A 19,799-nucleotide genomic window follows, 5' to 3' on the forward strand; every position below is an offset into this window, starting at 1 on the left:
CATTAATTTCATTTAATCCTCATAATAACCTTACAAGGAAGATATTATCATCATTATTATTACTTTTTACAGAGAAATGAGACCCAGATAGGATTAAGTAACTTCCCAAGTTATAGAGCCAGGGTTTCTCTAGATCGCATGTTCACATAAATTGGGTTACCATGTGAGGAAGAAGCTACTTTGGTATTCCCGTCCTTGGCCAATCTGGAAATTGTGGAGGCCATGGAAACTTTTGAGCGGAGACAAGAATGGAGCTGGGAGGGAAAGCAGCCTGTAACAGTCCTGGGCTGCTCTGGCCTCCCTCTGACAGCTGAGGGGTCAACTTCTGTAACTTTGCTGCTCTGGTCCTCTTGGAAGGAAACACCTGCCCCTAATCACATCCTCCCTCCTCTTGTTTTTCAAAAATCTTTTCAACTATTGCATCCTAGCTTGCCAAGGGTCATGGCACTGGTGGCCGATTGTGATGTTCCCAGACCCTAAGCCTTTATACCATTCAGGAGCTGAAGGGAATGCTTTTTATTTTATTTTTGCTCTTTAGGGCCACACCCGTGGCATATGGAGGTTCCCAGGCTAGGGGTCCAATCAGAGCTATAGCGGCCGGCCTGCACCACAGCAGCTCGGGATTCAAGCTGCATCTCTGACCTGCACCACAGCTCATGGCAACATCAGATCCTTAACACGCTGAGTGAGGCCAGGGATCAAACCCTCAACCTCATGGATACTAGTTGGATTCATTTCTGCTGCGCCACAATGGGAACTCCTGAAGGGAGTGCTTTTTAACCCAATGGACCCATCACCTCTGCACTTGATCTTTTTTTCCACACCTTAACTCAGTTTCCCTGTTCCTTTGGAAGCAAGGAGAGCTACAGTGTGAGAGAAAGACCAAAGAGCAAGGAGTCAGAAGATCTGGGAGCTGCTGTAGTTGAGGAGGGACTGCCCTTTGTTCAGCTTTTCCTTCTGTCTGGCCCAAGGATCTGGAGTCCTAGAGTTTTGCATTTCAGGCTCCAAGAGCTGTGTGATTTGAATGAGTTGCTGATCACAAAAAGTTTCTCCTTGGTCATGTGACCTTCCCTACTTCCCTAAACCTTTCCTCCCTCACCCCTTCAATGCCTGTCAGAATTTGGCTCCCTCATAGCCACATAAGGCAATTCTGCTATTCAGCTCTTTTCTGGGCCATCTCACTCATCAGCCTTCTGACTAAACATCTCTTTGCCCCAGTTTCTTTGTTTGTAAACTAGGAATAATCATAGTACCTGCCACAAGTTTGCTAGCCTGGTGTTACAGCCCACTAGTATTTGGGATCTGAAAGAAACTAATTCCCTGCTTTATGTTCCAAAATTGTGCCAGAGACCAGGCAGGGACAAATCAGAGAGCCTGTGCCTGGGGCTTTGCTCCTCCTGGGATCTGGGATCTGGTGAGGGTTCACATTCTCACCCATTCACAATCCCAGCACATTGCCGTTGGCATCACATGAGAACAGCAGGGCTCCCTGGCCAGACACCAAGTTCTCCCTTCATTTTCACTAAGCAGCTGCCATGCTAATGGCATTTTGTATGTTATTCTCTGCCTGTTAATGGGAATGAACAAATTTGGTGACTGTGAGGGGAGGGTCCCTCTAAGATGGTGACTTTGGTTCGTATTTTCTAAATTTATTTATTGTGGCTGCTCTTGGTATGAGGAGAGGCCTAGGCTGGGTTGGGATAAGGCTCTTCCTTGTACACTGTGTCTCTGAGCACATCCACTATCTCGTTAAATTGGTCAGGGCAGGCACACCAGGATTTTGGGAGCAGAAGTAGACCTATCAATGAAAGTCATGTTCCAGAGAAATCAAGAATGCTACCATCCCATATTGCTGCCAGTATCTGAAAATCCTGTCCCTCTTTCTGGGGTTTTTTAAGAGACAAATGCACAAGAATTGAATGAAAGCATTTTATTTCCAGGAGGGATAAGGACAACGTATTAAATTCAGATGGATCTTGAAATCCCATTTCATCTAAGTCTTTCCTGATACACTGGATAAGCAATTATACTGAACATCATCTTCCTACTCATTGCCAATGCCACCCCCAGCTCCCAAATCCATTCTTTTGTCTCTGCATAGAGGAAATAACCCTTATCAGATATTACTTTTGTTTAATTGATGACTGTGTGCTTGTAACTGAATCTAAGTTTCCAAGGATGGGGGTTTGATGCCAAACCCAGGACTTTGAGCAGACAGGGACTGCAGGAGGTGGAGGAGGGTAGTGTGAGCTCCCAGGAACCCCTAGCGCCTGGGAACTGGCTGCCATTTTAGTCTTGGCTGTCCCAGGACTCTGGGAGTCTGCCGTGGGCCTTCTTGGCATCAATGTGGTTGTCTGTGTAACTCTCCCACATGCTGGGAAGATAGGGCCCCACATGCCTTGGTGCCGTGCCACGGTGTGGGCTGTAGCAGGACAGAGGTTGTTAGGCAGAGCTGGCATCAGCTTGCTGGGGATATTGGAGAGCGTTGGGAGCTCAGGCAGGTATCCAGTCACAGAGCAGGAGTTCAGGCAGGCTGAGGTGGGCAGGCAGGACTTAAAGGTCAGATGAGATGGTGGAGAGAATCGCAGAAGGCAGGAAAGGCCTGAAGGGTGGTCTTGATAGTCAAAAAAAGTGAAGAACCAAAGAATGGCAGGGACATCAGGATAGACCAGAGAATGCACTGGGCAGGAGGAGGCCTGGGCGCCATCCCAGTGCAGCCTGACTCCAGGCATGCTATGGGAGCCTGTGCTTTCCTTTGCATGTCTAGCCTTGGCCTCCTTATTAGTAAAATGAAGTTTCTGCTCTAGAGACTCTCTCAAGTCTCTTTCAGTAACAAAATCTTAGGGGCTTGAAAGTCCATCAGTCATCTCCTCAGCCATGGAGGAGGCCTTAGAGATCTATAGTCACCAACTGCATGTGACTAAGGGAAGTGACTCAGAAATCCCAGTGTTCCCCCCCCCCCCGCTCCCCAGGATTTCAAAAACGACAAAATTCTATCTTTACTCACAAAAGGACTACAGCAGATGATCGTTTAAACAGCAGTTCGATCATGGAGTTTGAGAGGAAATGTAATAAAATATGTTCTTTTGTGGTAAAAAGTTTAAGGAACTGATCACATTCACTTCTCTCATTTTATATATGAAGAAAATGAGGCCTGAGAGGAGAAATCGTTTGCCCAAGGACACCTAAGCAAGTTTGAGGCAGCACAAGAAGAATCAGAAGACTCCAGTTTTCTAACAACCCAGTTCTGGCTTTTATTACACCATCCTTATCTCCCCACACCAGCTCATGTGCCAGCATCCCTGAAAGAGAATAAGACCTCAGCATTTGAAAATGTTCGAGCTTTCCTTTCTCTGATACAAAGAAGGCAGGTTTAAATCTGGCATGTTTCCTTGTAGCAGTTCCAGATATCAGTGGCTTAGAGTGTGAACTCAGTAGCACTGAAGAGAAGATGCTGGGTTACCCCTGCTACCAGTGCACTGACAGTGGGCATGTGGGTGAATGGAATCAACTGGAAAGTTTCCTGTGGGACGATCATGGTCTCTTGAGAGCCTGAAAGGCAGATACATTAAGGAATAGAGAGAGTTGTGGGTTAGGAATGAAGGGATCTAGCTATGAATCTACTCAACTACTGTGTGACCTTGGGCATGTGACCTCTCTGGGCTTCACTTTCTTCACTTATAAAGTATGGGAGTCAGGGGGCACCCTGAGGGCGCTTAAGTATGTGTACCTCACTCTTCCCCGTGGAGTTGTTCTGGCTTCTCATCAGCGAAGGTTCCTATAAGTTGGGTTCTTAGATGAGTAGTGAGTCCCAGGAGACTGGGTCTGTCTGTCCTACATTTCATGACCATCTAAATCTTCTTGAAGAACAGCTTCCTTCATGACCCCCCTGCTTAGACTCTGATGACTCCATACTCCCTACAGGAAAAAGCTACCATTCTTTTGCTTGGCATTTGAACTTCCAAGACTGGGCCCGGTGTTACCTACCCAGCTTCTCACTTATCATCTATAGAGATGCAGGTATTTAGAGTTAGAGACACAGTTTTCAATGCCAACTTTACCTCTTTGCAGCTCTGATTCCAGGCAAGTTTCCTACCCTCCCTGAGCTTTATATATAAAATGAAGATGATAAAGAACCTAGTTCAGCAATTTGATATGAAGATTAAATGAAATATCATTAAAATTGAGTAGGTACTGAATGAATGTTAGCTCACTTCCCCTTCCCCAACTAAATTATATGTTGTTGGAGAGAAGGGATGAGACGCCTCTTTTATATCCTCAGAGTGCTCTGCACAAAGCCCTTAGTGGGACAGATGCTTAATAAATATTTGTTCAATAGATTGACATTTTGTTTGTCTGTTCCAGAAGCTGTTCAGGTAAACCAAAACCTTTGCTTCTCTTTTGCAGTTTGCCCAGCTGGTGGCCATCTACAAGACATTGGGAGGAGAAAAGTTCCCACTCATTGAGCAGACCTACTACCCCAACCACAAAGAAATGGTAGGTGACTGAGTAGGGACTTCAGGCTCTCTGCTGTTTGCTCTCTGAGCTTAGTTGCATGGTTACTATGGGGCTCTGAAGAGGAGGACCTCAGCATCTCAACCCCAGAGATTCTGGTGAGGTTGAACTGCAGACCTGCTTTGTGGGGCCAGAGTGGCTGGCTTTTAGCTGACAGCCCCTTGTCTTCAAAACCTGGAGACAGAATAGGAAAGAACAGAAACCAGGGCAGTGTATCAGACTAAAAGAGTAACAAACCTATGGATCAACAATCAGAAGATTCCGCTGCTTGGGTGAAGATTCCACTCCTTCTAACCCTGGCCTGGCCACAAGTCACCAACAGTTACATTCCCTCACTGTGTGTCAGTTTCCCAGTCCAAAAGTCAAGTGGGCATAATTATTCCTGACCAAGATATTTTATATGGCACTTGCATAATTTAAGTGAGATTCTTTAAGTAATAGTCTGAAAAGTATGAAATACTCCTCAGATGTAAGGGTTATTCATGAGACCCTTCCACTCTTTGATTCCAGTCCTCAAGATTTTGATAAGACTCAAGATTTCAATAATGCCTTTTGATAAGGCATTTTCACTATGCCTTCTGTGAGGCCACCTTGGGATGATGGCATAAGGCACAGAGAAATGGGGTGGGTGGTTGGTATGAAGGCTGTTACTCATGTTTCTCCTCTGTGGTGACCTGGAGCTTAACCTCTTTTTCTCTGTCTCTATATCCTCTGCCTGAGGCCTGCACGGTCAATTGGTGATCCTACTTAACCTACCATTGGAGATTCTCTGCCACAGCTTTCCAAATCTTGTACTCTCAGACAGAGACCTCCAGAAGGGATCTCCATTTGTACCATCTCTGTGACTCAGGAGCCTTCTTCTGGCAGTTTGTCAGCAAGCCACACATAGAAGATGTATAACAACCTTGAACCTTAAAAAGAACTCCCTCCTTCATCTTTGCCAGAGCTTCTCCAAGAGAGGCACTGGAACTTAAAGCCCTCGTCCTTAATAAATCCTTGAGACCCACATCAGGGCTTTTCCTTTCAGGGCAAGTCAGGGAGCTTTACAGAGGCTGAGGAACTCTAGGGGGCTGTGCTTAGAGAGTTCAGGGAGTCCAAGAGGGGACTGGAGAGGCTGAGGGTTGGAGGGGCTCTCTGGGGGATCAAAGCTGACCTTTTTCTGCTGTAGCATGTAGCAGGCTGTCCACTGGAAAAAGCCTGCAATGCTTAGAAAGTATATTCCCCATCTACCTTCCTTTTCCCCAAGGGCCTTTGTGTTATTTCTCTCCTGTCCTCTATCCTGAAATTTGCTCCCAAGAGAGGACCCTCTAAGATCTCTCTGAGGTGTCAAAAGCTAAGGGGAAATTTCAACTCTAAAAGAGAAAGGCTTTTTTAGCTTAAAAAAATTTTTAAGTAGGAATGAAAACATTAATAATCTAGTAGAGAAGGACCTTCTAAAACAGAGGAGAAGCCTTCTGGACATCAGTCGAGGGCATCAAGTATGGTTAACCCGGAGACACAATACCCAAGTCTGTTCTTGTCCAAAAAGGTGTGCTAACTGGACCAGGCCCTCTGCCAGGAATGGTTTAGAGGGGGTTATAGCATACAGAGGGAGGTTAGGCTTCACACTGAACCACTCCGTGTCCCCCAAGTCACTCCTCCAGACAGATGCAGGTGTATCAGAGGATTAGGATGAGTTGAGCCAGGAGCAGTAGAGGATGCATAGGCAAAGTATGTTGTTCTTTTCATTCCTCCAGATCAGCCTGTTTATGATACTGTCAACCCACCTCCTGGTCTTGTACACTGCAAGGCTCCTGCATCTCATGTGTATGATATGTACAACCATTTCTCCCCTGTCAGATCAATTAAGATAAAACACATTTATCTGGGGGAGAGAAAGGAGTAGTCATAGCTTAGGAAAAGAAACTTAGCCAAAATCAGTAATAAGTACTACCTTAACTAAAGGCAGGAGAGAAAAGTCATGCTACTTTCCCTAGCCCTTGACAGGTTCTGGGCTGGGGTCTTGGACACAAGCTGTAACGTGCCCACCCCTGCCCTAATGCTGGCCGGACCACCCACTTGGTACTTCCCGTTATCTGGCAGTGATAAGGCAGGTGGTGACAGCCAGGGCTCTGCAGGGAAGGAAGATGGCTTGGTCTTCAGGACTCTTGAAGTATGTGGTGGTCCCTCCTAGGGCTGGATAATGTCAACAAACTCCTTCCTAAGGTGCAGGCGTCCCTGGTACCAGCTGCAGGTGCCATCAGCACGCTTCATGCAGACATAATGCTGGGCCTGGTACCCATAGAGCTTCTGTTCCAACAGCCAGTCTGTCCAGAGGCACTCGTTGGGGGCCGCGATGGTACAGGGCACCACATAGCAGGTGGTGATCTAGAGCCATAGCCATACAACATCAGAGTGAGTAGGGTGTCCTTCTTCTATTAGGCTTTTGGCCTCCTACATATCCCTATAGCCTTGCTCAGATGCCCCCCCTCCCTTAGGAAGCCCTGTCCAGTCTCCAACGTTCTCTCTTAGCTGTCCTTCCCCTGTGCTCTCTCTAGTGGCATCTCTGGAGTCAAAAGCATCTGAGGATCTTTACTCCACCACTGACCTTAAGCAAGTCACTTCACTTCCTAGAGTATTCATTTCTTCACCTTAAAAGGAAAATCTTAATTCCTCGTAAATTTGTTTTAAAGCCTAAATTAAACATTTTAAATAAATTAACCGTTATAGGGCCTGGCAAAGTAGACTCTCTTTAAACAGTAGTGTACTATCCTAGTCTACCTTACGTCATGGCTGCCTTCCCAGCCAAAGTGTCACTACTTTGATATCAGGGCTGTGGGCTATCTTGCTTTTCCCAGCACCAGTTTCATACAATGCCTGGTCCATGGCAGATCTCAAATATAGTACAGTACACGAATAAATCATGCATGTATGCAGGAAGGAAGGAATATATGAAAGGTGAGGCTGCAAGGCTCAAGACCTTTCCCCCAACCCCAAAAAGCCTTGGAAATGGACATTCCTTACTTGGCAGCCACAGTTCAGGTGATAGTGGTGATTCAGACTTTCTCTCTGCAAAAAGGATAGGTTCTCCCAGGGCTCAATGTAGTTGCACAGATGGATGAAGACCTTTCCGTCGCTGAGGATCTGACCTTCAAAGGGAGATGGCAGAGAGCCTAGCATGAGGAATTTGCTCGTGGAACTCCGGGAGCCCAGAATCATAGCCTCTTCAATGTCTTTTGGTGGCAGTGGTGACATGGGGCTCAATGAAGGAACCAGAAAAGCCTCTATTCTCTTTATATCAAAGCTATTATCAGGAGTTCCTGTTGTGGTTCCGTGGAAATGAACCTGGCTAGTATCCAGGAGGATTTGGGCTAGATCCCTGGCCTCACTCAGTGGGTTAAGGATCTGGCATAGCTGTGAGCTGCGGTATAGGTCACAGATATGGCTTGAATCTGGCATTGCTGCGGCTGTGGTGCAGGTTGGCAGCTGCATCTCTGATTCAACCCCTATCCTGGGAACTTCCATATGCTGAGGGTGTAGCCCTTAAAAAAAAAGCTATTACTAGACAGTGTTTGTATGAGGGAGAATTGTGGGGTGAAGTCCTTTACAATAGCTTTGGTGCAGACAGAGGGATATGGGCTTTAATCATGGTGGACCCCCCCCCTTTTGTCATTTACTAGTGTATGACCTTAAGAAAGTCACGTAGCTTCTCAGCCAGAAGATGAGAATAATAAGGTTGTTGTCAAGATTAAATGAGAGAATGTCTGTGAAGTTCCCAGCACAGATTTGGGCCCACTGAAGATGTGCAATAAATAGTAGGTCTCTTTTCCTTTCCAGCCTTTTCCAACCCTTCCCAGTATCTACATAGGCCAGTCTCCTGCCCCAATGATGCCTGTCATAGTGAGTCTTTCCCCTTCCTCGTCTTTACTTATCAAACTCCTTCCTATCTTCCAAACCTTTTTTAGTACCACTTTGTCCTCAAAGCCATCCCTGACCCAGCATGCTAGCCCACACCTCTGTTAGAACTTGGTCAATCAATCACTTATTGACTGAGGAACTACTATGACCTAGTACCAGGAACACAGAAATAAATATGACAGGATCTCTGTCCCGTAGTAGGGAGACAGAAAAGTAAACATAGCACACTGTTGTATGACTATATACAAACATAGTATAAGAACAAAAGAAGCACAGTTATCTCTGTCTATGGAAAGAGTTGGGGAAGAAAGGTGTCTGAGAGCAAATGATGCTTGCATTGGGCTTCAAAGGGGATGGGAAAGAATTCACCTGCCAGACAAGCTGGGGAAGGACTTCTGGGCATAGGGACAGAGGGGCACATCCCAGCAGAATAACTTCTGCAACTGCAAGTAGTTTAGTTCAGCTTTAGGAGAAATATGGGCTGGGAACAGTCACTGACAAGTGGCAGGAATCAAGGCTGGAGAGGTCTGCAGGGTCTGGTCGTAGAGGGCATTCAGTATTAGTCAAAAGAACTTGAGCCTTCTCCTATAGAACCTTCTCCTGCAGTACACTTGTGCTTTGCCATTTAACCCAATATTTGCCTATACTTGACCTCCTTGAGGTCAGCCAGCATGTTTCCTGCTTCCCCTGATGCACCACCGCACCCAGCAGAGGGCTAGGCACACAGAGGGCAGGTGCCTAGTCGGGAGGTGGCCTTGTTTGCTAATCCTGGGACCCGGAGGGCTCAGGGGTGTGCCCTTCCTCGGCCTCTCCCACCCAGAGGCTCCCAGATCAACACAATTCCACATGCCCAGAGCTTGGGAACCCCTACCAGTTTGGCCTCTAATGTCTATGGCTTCTCAAGAGCCATGTGTGAACTGTGAGCTCTCCGAGGTCTGTGATTTATTTCTGAGTCTCTCTCCTGCCCACGGCCTGCCAGTGAGTAGGTGGTCACTCATTGCTGAATGGATGACCAGATAGTAGAATTCCTTCTCCTGTCTGCCCTCAGCTGCTCTGTTTTTCCTTGCCTTGCCTTCTTTCTAAATATTTGTCATCCTTTAGGGCCAATTTAGATTCTACTTTTACACAGTGAAGCTTCCCTAATTTTTTACAACCACACAAACACCTCCTTTCCCTGACCTACAAAATAATTCAGTATTGCATTCATTCATTTATGGAGTATATTCTCGTGTGGTACTTTAACTGTTCTATCCCAACCAGTTTGATATGAGGAGATCTGCCTTGGCCCAAGTTCCCAGAGACAGAATCATCACATCAAGCCTAGGGCCTATGCTTTACTGTACCCCCAGAAGTACTGTGAGCCAAGAGTGTGACCCGGTCTAAAGCTAATGCCATCATAGGCTACAGTAATTATTATGTGTGTGTTGCAGGAGGAAAGGATTTACAAGTACACAATCCTCCTTTACTCTGTGAAACTAAGACCTCACCTGAAGTGTGGTATCTAGTTCAGGGTCCTGCGCCAGGCAAAGGACAGGGGCAGACTATATCTCGTTGAAGGTGGCCAGACAGGGAACCATGGCCAGCAGCCCTGGAGCCACAGTGCATGTAACTGTCATCCTCAGGCCCTGAGAGGATCATCATAAGACAGAGGGCAGAGCGGAACCCCCAGTGGACAGTGTCAGAGGGGCAGATTTGGGTTCAAGATATCAAAACTCTTGTACCAATTAAAAGTGTTTGGAAATGGAACCAGCTGTCCTAGTCAGGGAGGGCAACCTGTGAAATAGCAAGGCGGTGGCAAGGAAGACTCTTGTGTTGAAACCAAGGTTACCAAGGCTCCTCCCAACTCAGAGGCTGCTTTTTAGTAACACAGCTCTGATTTAAGCCCAAGAAAATGCCACCTGGCTCAGCTTGCTGCCAGAGCTCAGCCCTTGACAGCCTTCTCTAAGACTCAGGGCCACTTTGCTGGTCTTTAACTTACCAGTCAAGAGATACTGCTTCTGGCTGTTAGTTTCCAGTTTCACCCCACAGAGGGAAGAATCAAAAGGTGTATAGATATACTGAATATCGCTGATTTTCTCAAACCCTTTGAACATCTGAAAGGCAATTATAAAAGAGCAATATTGAGTCAGTAAGTGTACTTTATATCTTAACAGGAAAAACTTCTTGTTTCTCAATTTCAAAAAACTAAGTGAAAGTCTTGTTCAAGTCCTGTTGCATACAGATGGCCCAACTGGGTCCTTTTCTCTTAAAAACAAAAACCAAAACCTAAACCTTGGCTTATTCTGGTGAGAAGGGAGGTACCTCTAGCAGCCCCCTGCACAAGCAGCTATAGGACTAGGTGGATGCTAAGGGCCTGTTCTGCACTGTCTCTTGGATTCTGTGGGCCCTGTTCCCTATGTGTCATTCACTCCACTTCAGCATCTGTATGCCAGCATCCCTGAGCCAGGCTGCCTGCCCTACCAGCCCCACCCTCCCAGATCACACACCCCACTCCTGCTAACAGCCCAAGGGGGTAAACACCCTGTCCTGTCCCCATGTACCTTTATCTGTTTGATTTCATACCGGATCATTTTTTGAGTGTCACCTGGGTCTGTACTGGCAGGAACTACCTTCTCACTGGAGATTTTGGCCCGGATTACTGCATGGGAAGAGAAAAGACGGAACCTTTAGCAACCTGTGGGAGCAGTCCATCTGGGATCTGGATGACGTGGGGCCCCTGGAGGATTTTTGTGGGGGGAATTCTGGGTGTAGGTCTTGTTGGGTTGGGAGGAAGATGCTGGGAGTGAGGGAAACTCCTCTGTTGCTGAAAGTTTCAAACCTCTCAGGCCTATTAGGTCCTCCAGTCTCTACACTTCACCTGCTGGTCTGGGGAGTCTAGCTCTCCTCAGCCCCAGGAGCAGTGGGGTGGAGGTGAGTGGCAGGCAGAGGAGGCAGGAGGAGCCACTGGAAGGGCCTGTGAGTTGCATCCACAGGGCTCCCCCAGAACCTGTTGCACCCCTTTCCCCTGGCTTTATGAGCCTGAGGCCTCAGAGAGAGATGGCCCAGAGCTGATATTAGTCAATGTTTATTGAGTTAATAAATATTCTGACTCTCCATAGAGGTAGTTCATCTCTTGCCATTTGGGCATTAATCAAAACCCTTAAGTTCTTCCTCTGTGCCTGGCCTAACACTAGGTACTAAGCCACAAACACGGTTAGGACAGGGTCCCCATCCTGCAGAACTCTTGGTCTAGTGGAGAACACACTTATAAAGACCAACAGGGAGTTCCCATTGTGGTGCAGTGGTTAACGAATCTGACTAGGAACCATGAGGTTGTGGGTTCGATCTCTGGCCTTGCTCAGTGGGTTAAGGATCTGGCATTGCCTTGAGCTGTGGTGTAGGTTGCAGACGTGGCTTGGATCCCACGTTGCTGTGGCTCTGGCATAGGCCAGTAGCTTCAGCTCCGATTAGACCCCTAGCCTGGGAACCTCCATATGCCTCGGGAAACGGCCCTAGAAAAGGCAAAAAAAAAAAAAAAAAAGACCAACAGCACAGGATGGAAGGAGCACAGAAATGTTAAGAGGCGCTGTGGAAGCAACAAGGAGGCAGGAAACCTTCAGAGAAGAGATACTGAGAAAGATCTTGAAGGATAAATAGGAGTTTGCTAGGAATTTTTGTTGTTGTTGTTGTTTGTTTTTTAGTGCTGCACCCTCCGGATATGGAGGTTCCCAGGCTAGGGGTCTAATCAGAGCTGTTGCTGTCGACCTATGCCAGAGCCACAGCAACGCCACATCCGAGCCACGACTGGGACCTACATACACCACAGCTCACGGCAATACCAGATCCTTAACCCGCTGAGCAAGGCCAGGGATCCAACCCGAAATCTCATCGTTCCTAGTTGGATTCGTTTCCGCTGTGCCACGATGGAAACTCCGTGAGTTTGCTAGGAATTTAAGGGTTTCAAGGAAGGGCATTCCAGGCGGAGGGAGGGAGAGAAAGGGCAAAAGGTGTGTGTTGGGGTGGGGGCATGGTGGCACCCTCAGTTATAGGTTTGGACACAGAGGGGTGTTTATAACGAAAGACCCCACCTCCCGCCCCACTTCTGGCTTCCCCTCCCCCCATCCAGTAGATCAGAATAATCACTAATAGTCCCAGTAGCTTGCTCAATGACACCCCATAGTTACAGTAGGCAGGTTAGAGGGGATCTCTGTGGCGGCCCTTGGCAGTCTATTCCCTTGCTAGTCAGCCTGTCTCTGCGCTTGCAAGGTTGCTATGGTGCCGGCCCCGCCCGACCCATTAGCCTCTGCAGGCGGCAACGGGTGCGGCGATTTGAGCTCCTCCCTTTCCCTCCAGACTCAAGGTCTCCAGCTCCGGCCCACATAGATCCCACACAACCACCCCCAGCTGGGATCTCCAGGCTCCCCGGGACTCACCAAGCGCCGAGTGGCAGACGTGCTGCTGGGGGTGCGCGGGGGCGCAGCTGCACGCTTCACTCAGCCCCGGCGGCCGAAGCAGTGCCAGCAACCGCAGCAACAGCGCCCAGCTCGGCGCGGTCCGGGGGCTCCGGGGCATGACACTGCAGAGACCCAACTGAGCCTGTGGGGTCGGTCGGACCAAACAGCCCCTCCAGAGCTCTTCCAGAACGCGTCGCGCCCCTTGCCCCTGGCTTTATGAGGTGGACCTAGGGCCAATCCCGCCCCATTTGCTCCGCCCTCTTTTGGCTGTAGGCCATCCGGGCTTCGGGCTCTCGGCCCTCCTGGCGGGCAGGTTCAGTAAGATGAGGGATGCAAGGAGAGAGTCCCCTACCTGTGTTTCCTGCCTGAGCTTTCTATAAGTAGAGGGATGGCACTGGGAAAGGGGGTGGTTTCAGGGCAGAAGATAGCACAGCAAAACAAAGGCGAACAGGGGCAAAGACACAAGGGACTGTGATTCAGGCAAAAAGAACAAGAGTTCGGAGAGGCACAAAGAGGGAGACAGGCAGAGTCAGAGAGAGGCAGACGGAATTACAACAGGCAAAAGAGACAGTGACAGAGGAGGACAGACCCCTTGCGGAGCTGCACACTGGGAATGAGACAAGCTACTCAGGGCTTCTTTCAGCTGCAGGAAGTGTTTTCAATGCCCTATTTATGAGGCTCCAAAGCAACAGCAAACAGTAATGGAATGGGACAGAGAAAGTTGGGGGGGGGGCGATGTGTGTCTTGGCTCTGTCCACTGGTGGGTGGGGAGAGATAGCCCAGAAAGCAGCCAGTGCTTTAGAAACCCTTTCCCTTTCCCGTACCCAGCCTCAGACTCTGCACATAGCTGAGGACAGCACTCTTGGCGGGGGCTCAGAGCACAGGGTATCCTATCACTTAGGGCAAACCGAGCCCTCAAAGCCCTCTCCAGATCCTAGGCTACACTGATCCCTACCTCAGGTCCCCACTCAGCCAAGAGACTAAGTCTTGTTATAGAGGGTAGGGCAGCTTAGAAAGCAAAGAAGCACGGAGCCTGCAGCCATCTGACTAGAACCTTGTCCACTGTTTGACATACAGCATAGTGCTCCAAGGCTTCATATAGAAAGAAACCTATGGGATTATTATTGTGGAATGTTTCCACACAGCAGTCCTTCAGAAGGTAGGAAGCTGGGTACTGAATCTATCACCAGGTAGCTTTGCAGTTTGTGTTTGTTCGTTTGTTTTTGTCTTTTCTAGGCCACACCCACGGCATATGGAGGTTCCCTGGCTAGGGGTCTGATTAGAGCTGTAGCCATTGGCCTACGTCAGCGCCACAGCAACGTCAGATCTGCGCTGCATCTGTGACCTACACCACATCTCACGGCAATGCCAGATCCTTAACCCACTGAGCATTGAGGCCAGGGATTGAACCCACATCCTCATGGATACTAGTCAGGTTCGCTAACCACTGAGCCACAATGGGAACTCCTAGCTTTGAATCTTTTGCCTGAGCCACACTGTTTTTTCCATAAAGTAGGGTTGAACTACGAGGCCCTTTGAAACTGAACTGGCCTCAGTCAGAAATACTGAAATCCTCAGGTCAGGTACTCCCTGTATCTGGTCACCCTTAGGATTCCCATGGAATCTGACTTATCATCAGAATCAACATTATTTCCTATGAAAGATGTCTTTTCATTTCAATGTGGTGATGTTGGAAAAGAAGGAAACTGAAAGAGCTGAGCCTGACTGAGAAGGATGAGATTTGGTGTCTAGGTTTGGTTCTTCATACAACACCCAAACCAAAATAGAGTCTGATGTGTTAGCAGATGGGATCTCAGAAACATCCAGTCTAGACTCTTCCTTGGGCAGATGTGAAGGCTGAGGCTTGCAGGACTTGCAGAGAGGACTGGAATGCAAGGCAAGACTCCTGACGCCTAGCGTAGTGCTCCTTCTACTCCAACCATGGTACTTCTCCCATTGCCGCTTCATCAGAGCTTGAAATCCTGCCTTTGGAGGGCAGTTCTTCTTTCACATTTTTATTGTTCCTCTGTTACAATGCGGCTACCTCAAGGTAGTGTTCACTCTCCTAGGATCTCTTTTGGAAGATAAACATGTTTAATTCTTTTGTCAGGTGTCTTCCAAGCCCCAAGCTGGCCTTCACATAGTAAGCTGTGTTTGGTGGTAAGGTAAGAGTGTTGGTGAGCAAGAAAGAGAGTGTGAAAGGGGAGAAAAGCCAGGTTCAGTACAGGAAAGCTGCACACGTGAAGGAGGAGAGGAGGGTACTAAGAAGTACCTGACAAAAGGGACATTAAGATTCCAAAGATACACTTCTTTTAAAATTTGAGTTTACTAAAGAATATTTTACATACAGTAAAATTTACCCTTTCAAAGATGCATTTTTTAAAAAAAATTCTTCTTTGCTAAGGGCCAGTCCAATTCCAGGCCAGGGTTTGTCCAATGCAGAGAGGTTTGAAGCAATAAGTTTTAAAAATGTAGAGAGTAGCAAGTAGGAAAGCAGGTTTTTATAGCTCTACCGCTAATATGTTGTGATCTTAAGCAAGTCACTGTTCCCCTATAGGCTTCAGTTTTTAAATTTGTGAAGCAAGTAGGTTGCATTATTTTTTTAAAGAGCCCTTCCAAGCATGTTCCCAAGAAAAATATCTGTAAGATTCCACAGAGACACAGGTACAGTCTGACCAATTCGTTCCTTTCTCTGCTTTCAGCTGACACTGCCCACGTTCCCTGTGGTGGTGAAGATCGGCCATGCTCACTCGGGCATGGGCAAGGTAAGGCCAGGGCCTGCTGTGCTCTGGGGTTGAGGCCAAGAAGGACCTTTTCAGAAAGCTGGTTGTACACTGTTCTTCTCTCTGTTGCTGGTGAATTCTGTCCAAGGAGAAGATGCTTTGGCCTCTCTGAAGCCCTGAGTGTTACCCAAACAGCCGTCTTTCAGCTGGAAGAATGCCAACCACCTGAGAGGTCCCTGTGCCCTTTGCAGCAAATGTGGCTCCTGAGCCCTGGGAAGGGAAGCTCAAGTGTAGGGACCTCCTAGGGAGATGTGGCACCCACGTTTGCATCTGGAAGGAAATATTTTGATGGGTTTGGAGGCTCAGGGCTCTCATGACTCTCAGTGTGTATGTAAGTCTCCCTTTCTCCCTCTCTGCCTTGTTCCAACATTAGGTCAAAGTGGAAAACCACTATGACTTCCAAGACATTGCCAGCGTGGTGGCCCTCACCCAGACCTATGCCACAGCAGAGCCTTTCATTGATGCCAAGTATGACATCCGGGTCCAGAAGATAGGAAACAACTACAAGGCTTACATGTAAGTGGGGTGGGGTCTCCCTAGATACCCTTCACTGTCTCTTCAGCTCAGGGGAGAATCTCAGCCTCCAGGTAGGAGCCAGCTGTCAGTTCAGCCTCCTCCGGCCACATGCAGAGAACAGAGAGAGGGCACCATTCAAGTCAGGGAGTCTTGGCCTGGCTTCCTTTCAAGGCAGAGGAGGGGTTCCTGAACCAAGATGAGAAATAAAATTAATATTTATTTTCACTAGCTTTTAAGTAAAACCTGACGTTCTCCTCAGTTCTGAATAGAGGCAACTCTCTAGTCACAGCATCGTGTGTGATTTGTTACTAAAGATAACCAGAGAGATTTTTGTATCGCATATACTTGTGACAGGTATCTCTACATACCAGTTACTTTTATCACTACTTAAGAATCTTGTAGTTAGACTTGCCGCTACATTTATACCTGTAAATACACTTGTTATTTACAAAGGAACTTTTTTTTCTAAGTTCATATTGGTTTGTTTTATTTTTGATAATTCTACTTTTTATTTATTTTGATAACTATTTTTTTCTATTTAATTATTTTAAATAATTGAGTTCCTTTGTTGTCCTGTGTACTTTATTTTATACATTTATGCACTATATATATATATATATATATATTGGCCACACCTGCAGCATATGGAAGTTCCTGGGCCAAGGATTGAGTCTAAGCTGCAGCTATGACCTATACCACAGCTACAGCAATGCCAGATCCTTGATCCACTGTGTTGGGCCTGGGAATCAAACCTGTACCTCAGCGGCGACCTGAGCCGCTGCAGAAACATTGCCAGAGCCTTCACCTGCCGTACCACAAGGGAACCACCATACACATCTTATATATTTTATATATCGAAAGGAATCCACAGGCTTCCCCTGGCTGCCAGAGGATGAAAAGGATAAGAAATTCCTGATGTAAATATATAGCCCTGCAAACACTACAGAGCATTAAGAGCCTAGGTGGCTATGAAAATTGATGACATTTCCACATAACTGTCCACTTGCCAGAATGGAACAATAAAGTTTCCCTCCAATAGAATTTAGAAAAAGAAAAGATTTCAAGACAACCCAATCTTCCATAATATACATAAGAATGAATAGGGCTTACAAGTCCAATTTTGGAAATATTAACTTCAAACTTGAGAAAAAAACTTCAAGTAGTATTTTCTTTACAAATGAAGAACGTTACAGAGTATGAATTTGATCTTTGCCTCTCGGAACTTGAGCAGACATCAGGGTTGAGCAGCTTCCCTCTCCCTTACCCACCCATTTCCATTTTCCTTCCCTCATCTTTCTTTTTACTGTTATACTCCTTCTCCTCCCCCAAGTTAGTTAAGAGCCCCTTCCCTGCACTCCCTTCTTTTAACCCTTCACACGTCTCTGGTTTAGCACTTTTCACACATAAGTGTTTGTACCACTCTCCTCTGAGCTCTAGGCTGGAAAGACAGAGTCCTGGCCTGCTTCCTAGGACAGTAGCAGCTGCCTTGAAGGTGCCCAGCAAGTGTGTGGGGAAGAGCCTTTGTGGAGAACTGAGGCATAGAATCTTTTTTACCTTTATTGACCGGATAAATACTTTTAAAAAAAAAATAATTTTTAATTTAAGGTCTTTCTGCTTGAGAAAGGAATTTATGGTTTCTCTAATATTATGTACAATGTAAGACAGGATAATTTAAAAGACCATTATAAAAACTAGTTAATATAATCAGAAAAATCGATAAGTTCAGGCACCTAGGAAAGCAGATTTTCTATCCTTTAATTTCAAAATCCCCTAAATTGGAGTTCCTGCTAAGCACAGTGCTTAAGGATCTGGCATTGTTACTGTAGTGGCTCAGGTTGCTACAGAGGCACGTGTTTGATCCCCAGCCCAGTGCTGGGCGTTAAGGATCTGGCATTGCTGCAGTGGGGCATAGATCGCAGCTGCAGCTTGAATTTGACCCCTGTACCAGGAACTTCCATATGCCACAAGTATGGCAAAAAAAAAAAAAAAATCCGCTAAATAATCACAAAATATTTATGACAGTGAGGCAACGGTATCTTGATCCTTAAAAGGAGACACTGCATTTTTAAAGGTTGGGATTCCCAAAAACAATTTAAATGAAGCATAAGAAAAGAGAATCCTCAAACATTGATGAAGGGTGGGCGACTAGAGCAGCTTTAGAAAACATTTATTTACTTTCTTATTTGCAAGGGGCTGTCAGTTATTTGGGAGAATGTTGAGGTCCTCTCAGCTCCTCATCCCAAAATTTGTGGCCATCCTCTTGCTCTCAGAAGAAGGAATTGACTTGGCAATAGCCAAGATAAAGTTTGAGATTTTTCCCTTCTCCCCCAGCTCTCACCCAAGGGACCCAGAGACAGCCATATTGGGTGGAAGGAAGGAAGGTGCTGTTCCTGCTCCTCTGTCAGTAGGCAATAACGTGGGTCCCTCTGGAGGTCCTGTGATGACCTGTGAGTCCTGAGAGGCAGTCAAGCTGTCCCTGAATGGCTTCTTGGTTTCTCCTCTGCTCCCATATGCCCCAGGTGGCCTGTGTGGATCTGTGCCCTGCATCCCATTGTTAGAGAAAGGTGTAAAGTGTAAGGGACATTATTGTTACTTGTTCAAAGTTTCTGAGATCCTATTGTGTACGAAGGTGTTGTGCTGGGGACATGAAGCCCAGCCTGGTCACAGGAATACACCTGTGAAACACCAATGTTAGGGAGACAGTGTAATCTTTACTATGATCTGTCTTTGTGTTTCTACTTGTGTTTGCAAGCCTCTCAGTTGTCAGTTGTTTGTTTTTTCTGAACTAGGTAGTGGGGTATAGGGGAAAGCACAGCACAATAAGAGTCCTGCATTCTTATCTTGTATCTACTTTGAATAGATGTACCATCTGGACAAGACAGCTAACTGTTCTGAGTCTTAATTTCCTTGTCTGTAGAGTGGGGGCAAGAATCCCAGCTTACTCACAACAGGGGGTTTGCAGTGAGGCTCTGGTGGGGGATTTGGGAAGGAAGAATCTTGGAAGGTAGCCAGTACCGTACAAATGTGAGGAGTTGTTATTACCATATCAGTCGATTCACTGGCTGCCTCAGGGCTGAAAGACCAGCCGGGTGTCTCAGTTTCTCAATGTCTGAAATCAGATTTCTGGGGAGAGTACGCCTGAGAACTGCTGAGTGAGAAGCACATCATCCAATCTTCTGTCATAATGAGTGATAAGGACGGCACATGAAGGGCTCTGTCAGTGGTTGAGCAGGGCTTTTCTGTCCCCTAGGCCATCCCCTTCCTCTAGACTGTCTGAGTGAAGACTAATTTAAAAGACATATTTTTGATGTCTTACAGTTTATTTAAAATCATATCAATTGGTCTTCATGACAACCCTGTTCACACTAGGATGAAGGAGACTCAGAGAGGTGAAAGGATTCACCAGAGGTCACCCTGCCAGTCAAGGGCAAATCCAGAACCAGAAACCAGGCCATCTGCCTCCAGTTTAATCCAAGACTAGTTGAGTCTAGCACATGTTCATAAACAGAGGGTGCAGAGGGTACGAAAGAGAAGAGGTTATTGACTTGATTCCATCAGCTCCATTTGATGGATGAAGGAATTTCCCTGAAGAGGTTACCTGGCTTGCCCAGGGTCACATTGCTGATAAAAAGGCCCGCAGAATTGAATGAATGAA

At 46.9% G+C, this 19,799-nt stretch overlaps 2 protein-coding genes across 2 annotated transcripts in view; one reads left to right on the plus strand and one right to left on the minus strand.

Annotated features, from left to right (window-relative positions):
- The window catches only part of SYN2 (synapsin II), a 171,490-nt gene that overhangs the window by 127,873 nt on the left and 23,818 nt on the right, over nucleotides 1-19,799 (plus strand). Inside the window, 3 exon segments of the mRNA XM_021069343.1 lie at nucleotides 4,408-4,497; nucleotides 15,548-15,610; nucleotides 16,002-16,144. Of these exon segments, the coding sequence (XP_020925002.1) occupies nucleotides 4,408-4,497; nucleotides 15,548-15,610; nucleotides 16,002-16,144 (296 nt within the window).
- TIMP4 (TIMP metallopeptidase inhibitor 4) lies at nucleotides 1,916-13,312 on the minus strand. Its single transcript, XM_021069344.1, has 5 exons — nucleotides 12,825-13,312; nucleotides 10,953-11,050; nucleotides 10,391-10,505; nucleotides 7,519-7,643; nucleotides 1,916-6,882 (listed from the first exon to the last, which is right to left on the minus strand). The coding sequence occupies exons 1-5, from the start codon at nucleotides 12,961-12,963 to the stop codon at nucleotides 6,685-6,687; spliced, it is 675 nt and encodes a 224-aa protein (XP_020925003.1). The 5' UTR covers nucleotides 12,964-13,312; the 3' UTR covers nucleotides 1,916-6,684.

The sequence above is a fragment of the Sus scrofa genome, chromosome 13 (assembly GCF_000003025.6).
Source record: "Sus scrofa isolate TJ Tabasco breed Duroc chromosome 13, Sscrofa11.1, whole genome shotgun sequence".
Lineage (NCBI taxonomy): Eukaryota > Metazoa > Chordata > Mammalia > Artiodactyla > Suidae > Sus > Sus scrofa.

Excerpts from the sequence above, each read along its gene's own strand:
- TIMP4 (XM_021069344.1), bottom strand. The coding sequence starts at position 12,963 with ATGCCCCGGAGCCCCCGGACCGCGCCGAGCTGGGCGCTGTTGCTGCGG. Across the intron at positions 11,051-12,824 it reads CGTCTGCCACTCGGCGCTTG|TAATCCGGGCCAAAATCTCC; the intron begins GTGAGTCCCGGG and ends CTTCCCATGCAG. Across the intron at positions 7,644-10,390 it reads GAAGCAGTATCTCTTGACTG|GTCAGATCCTCAGCGACGGA; the intron begins GTAAGTTAAAGA and ends CTCCCTTTGAAG.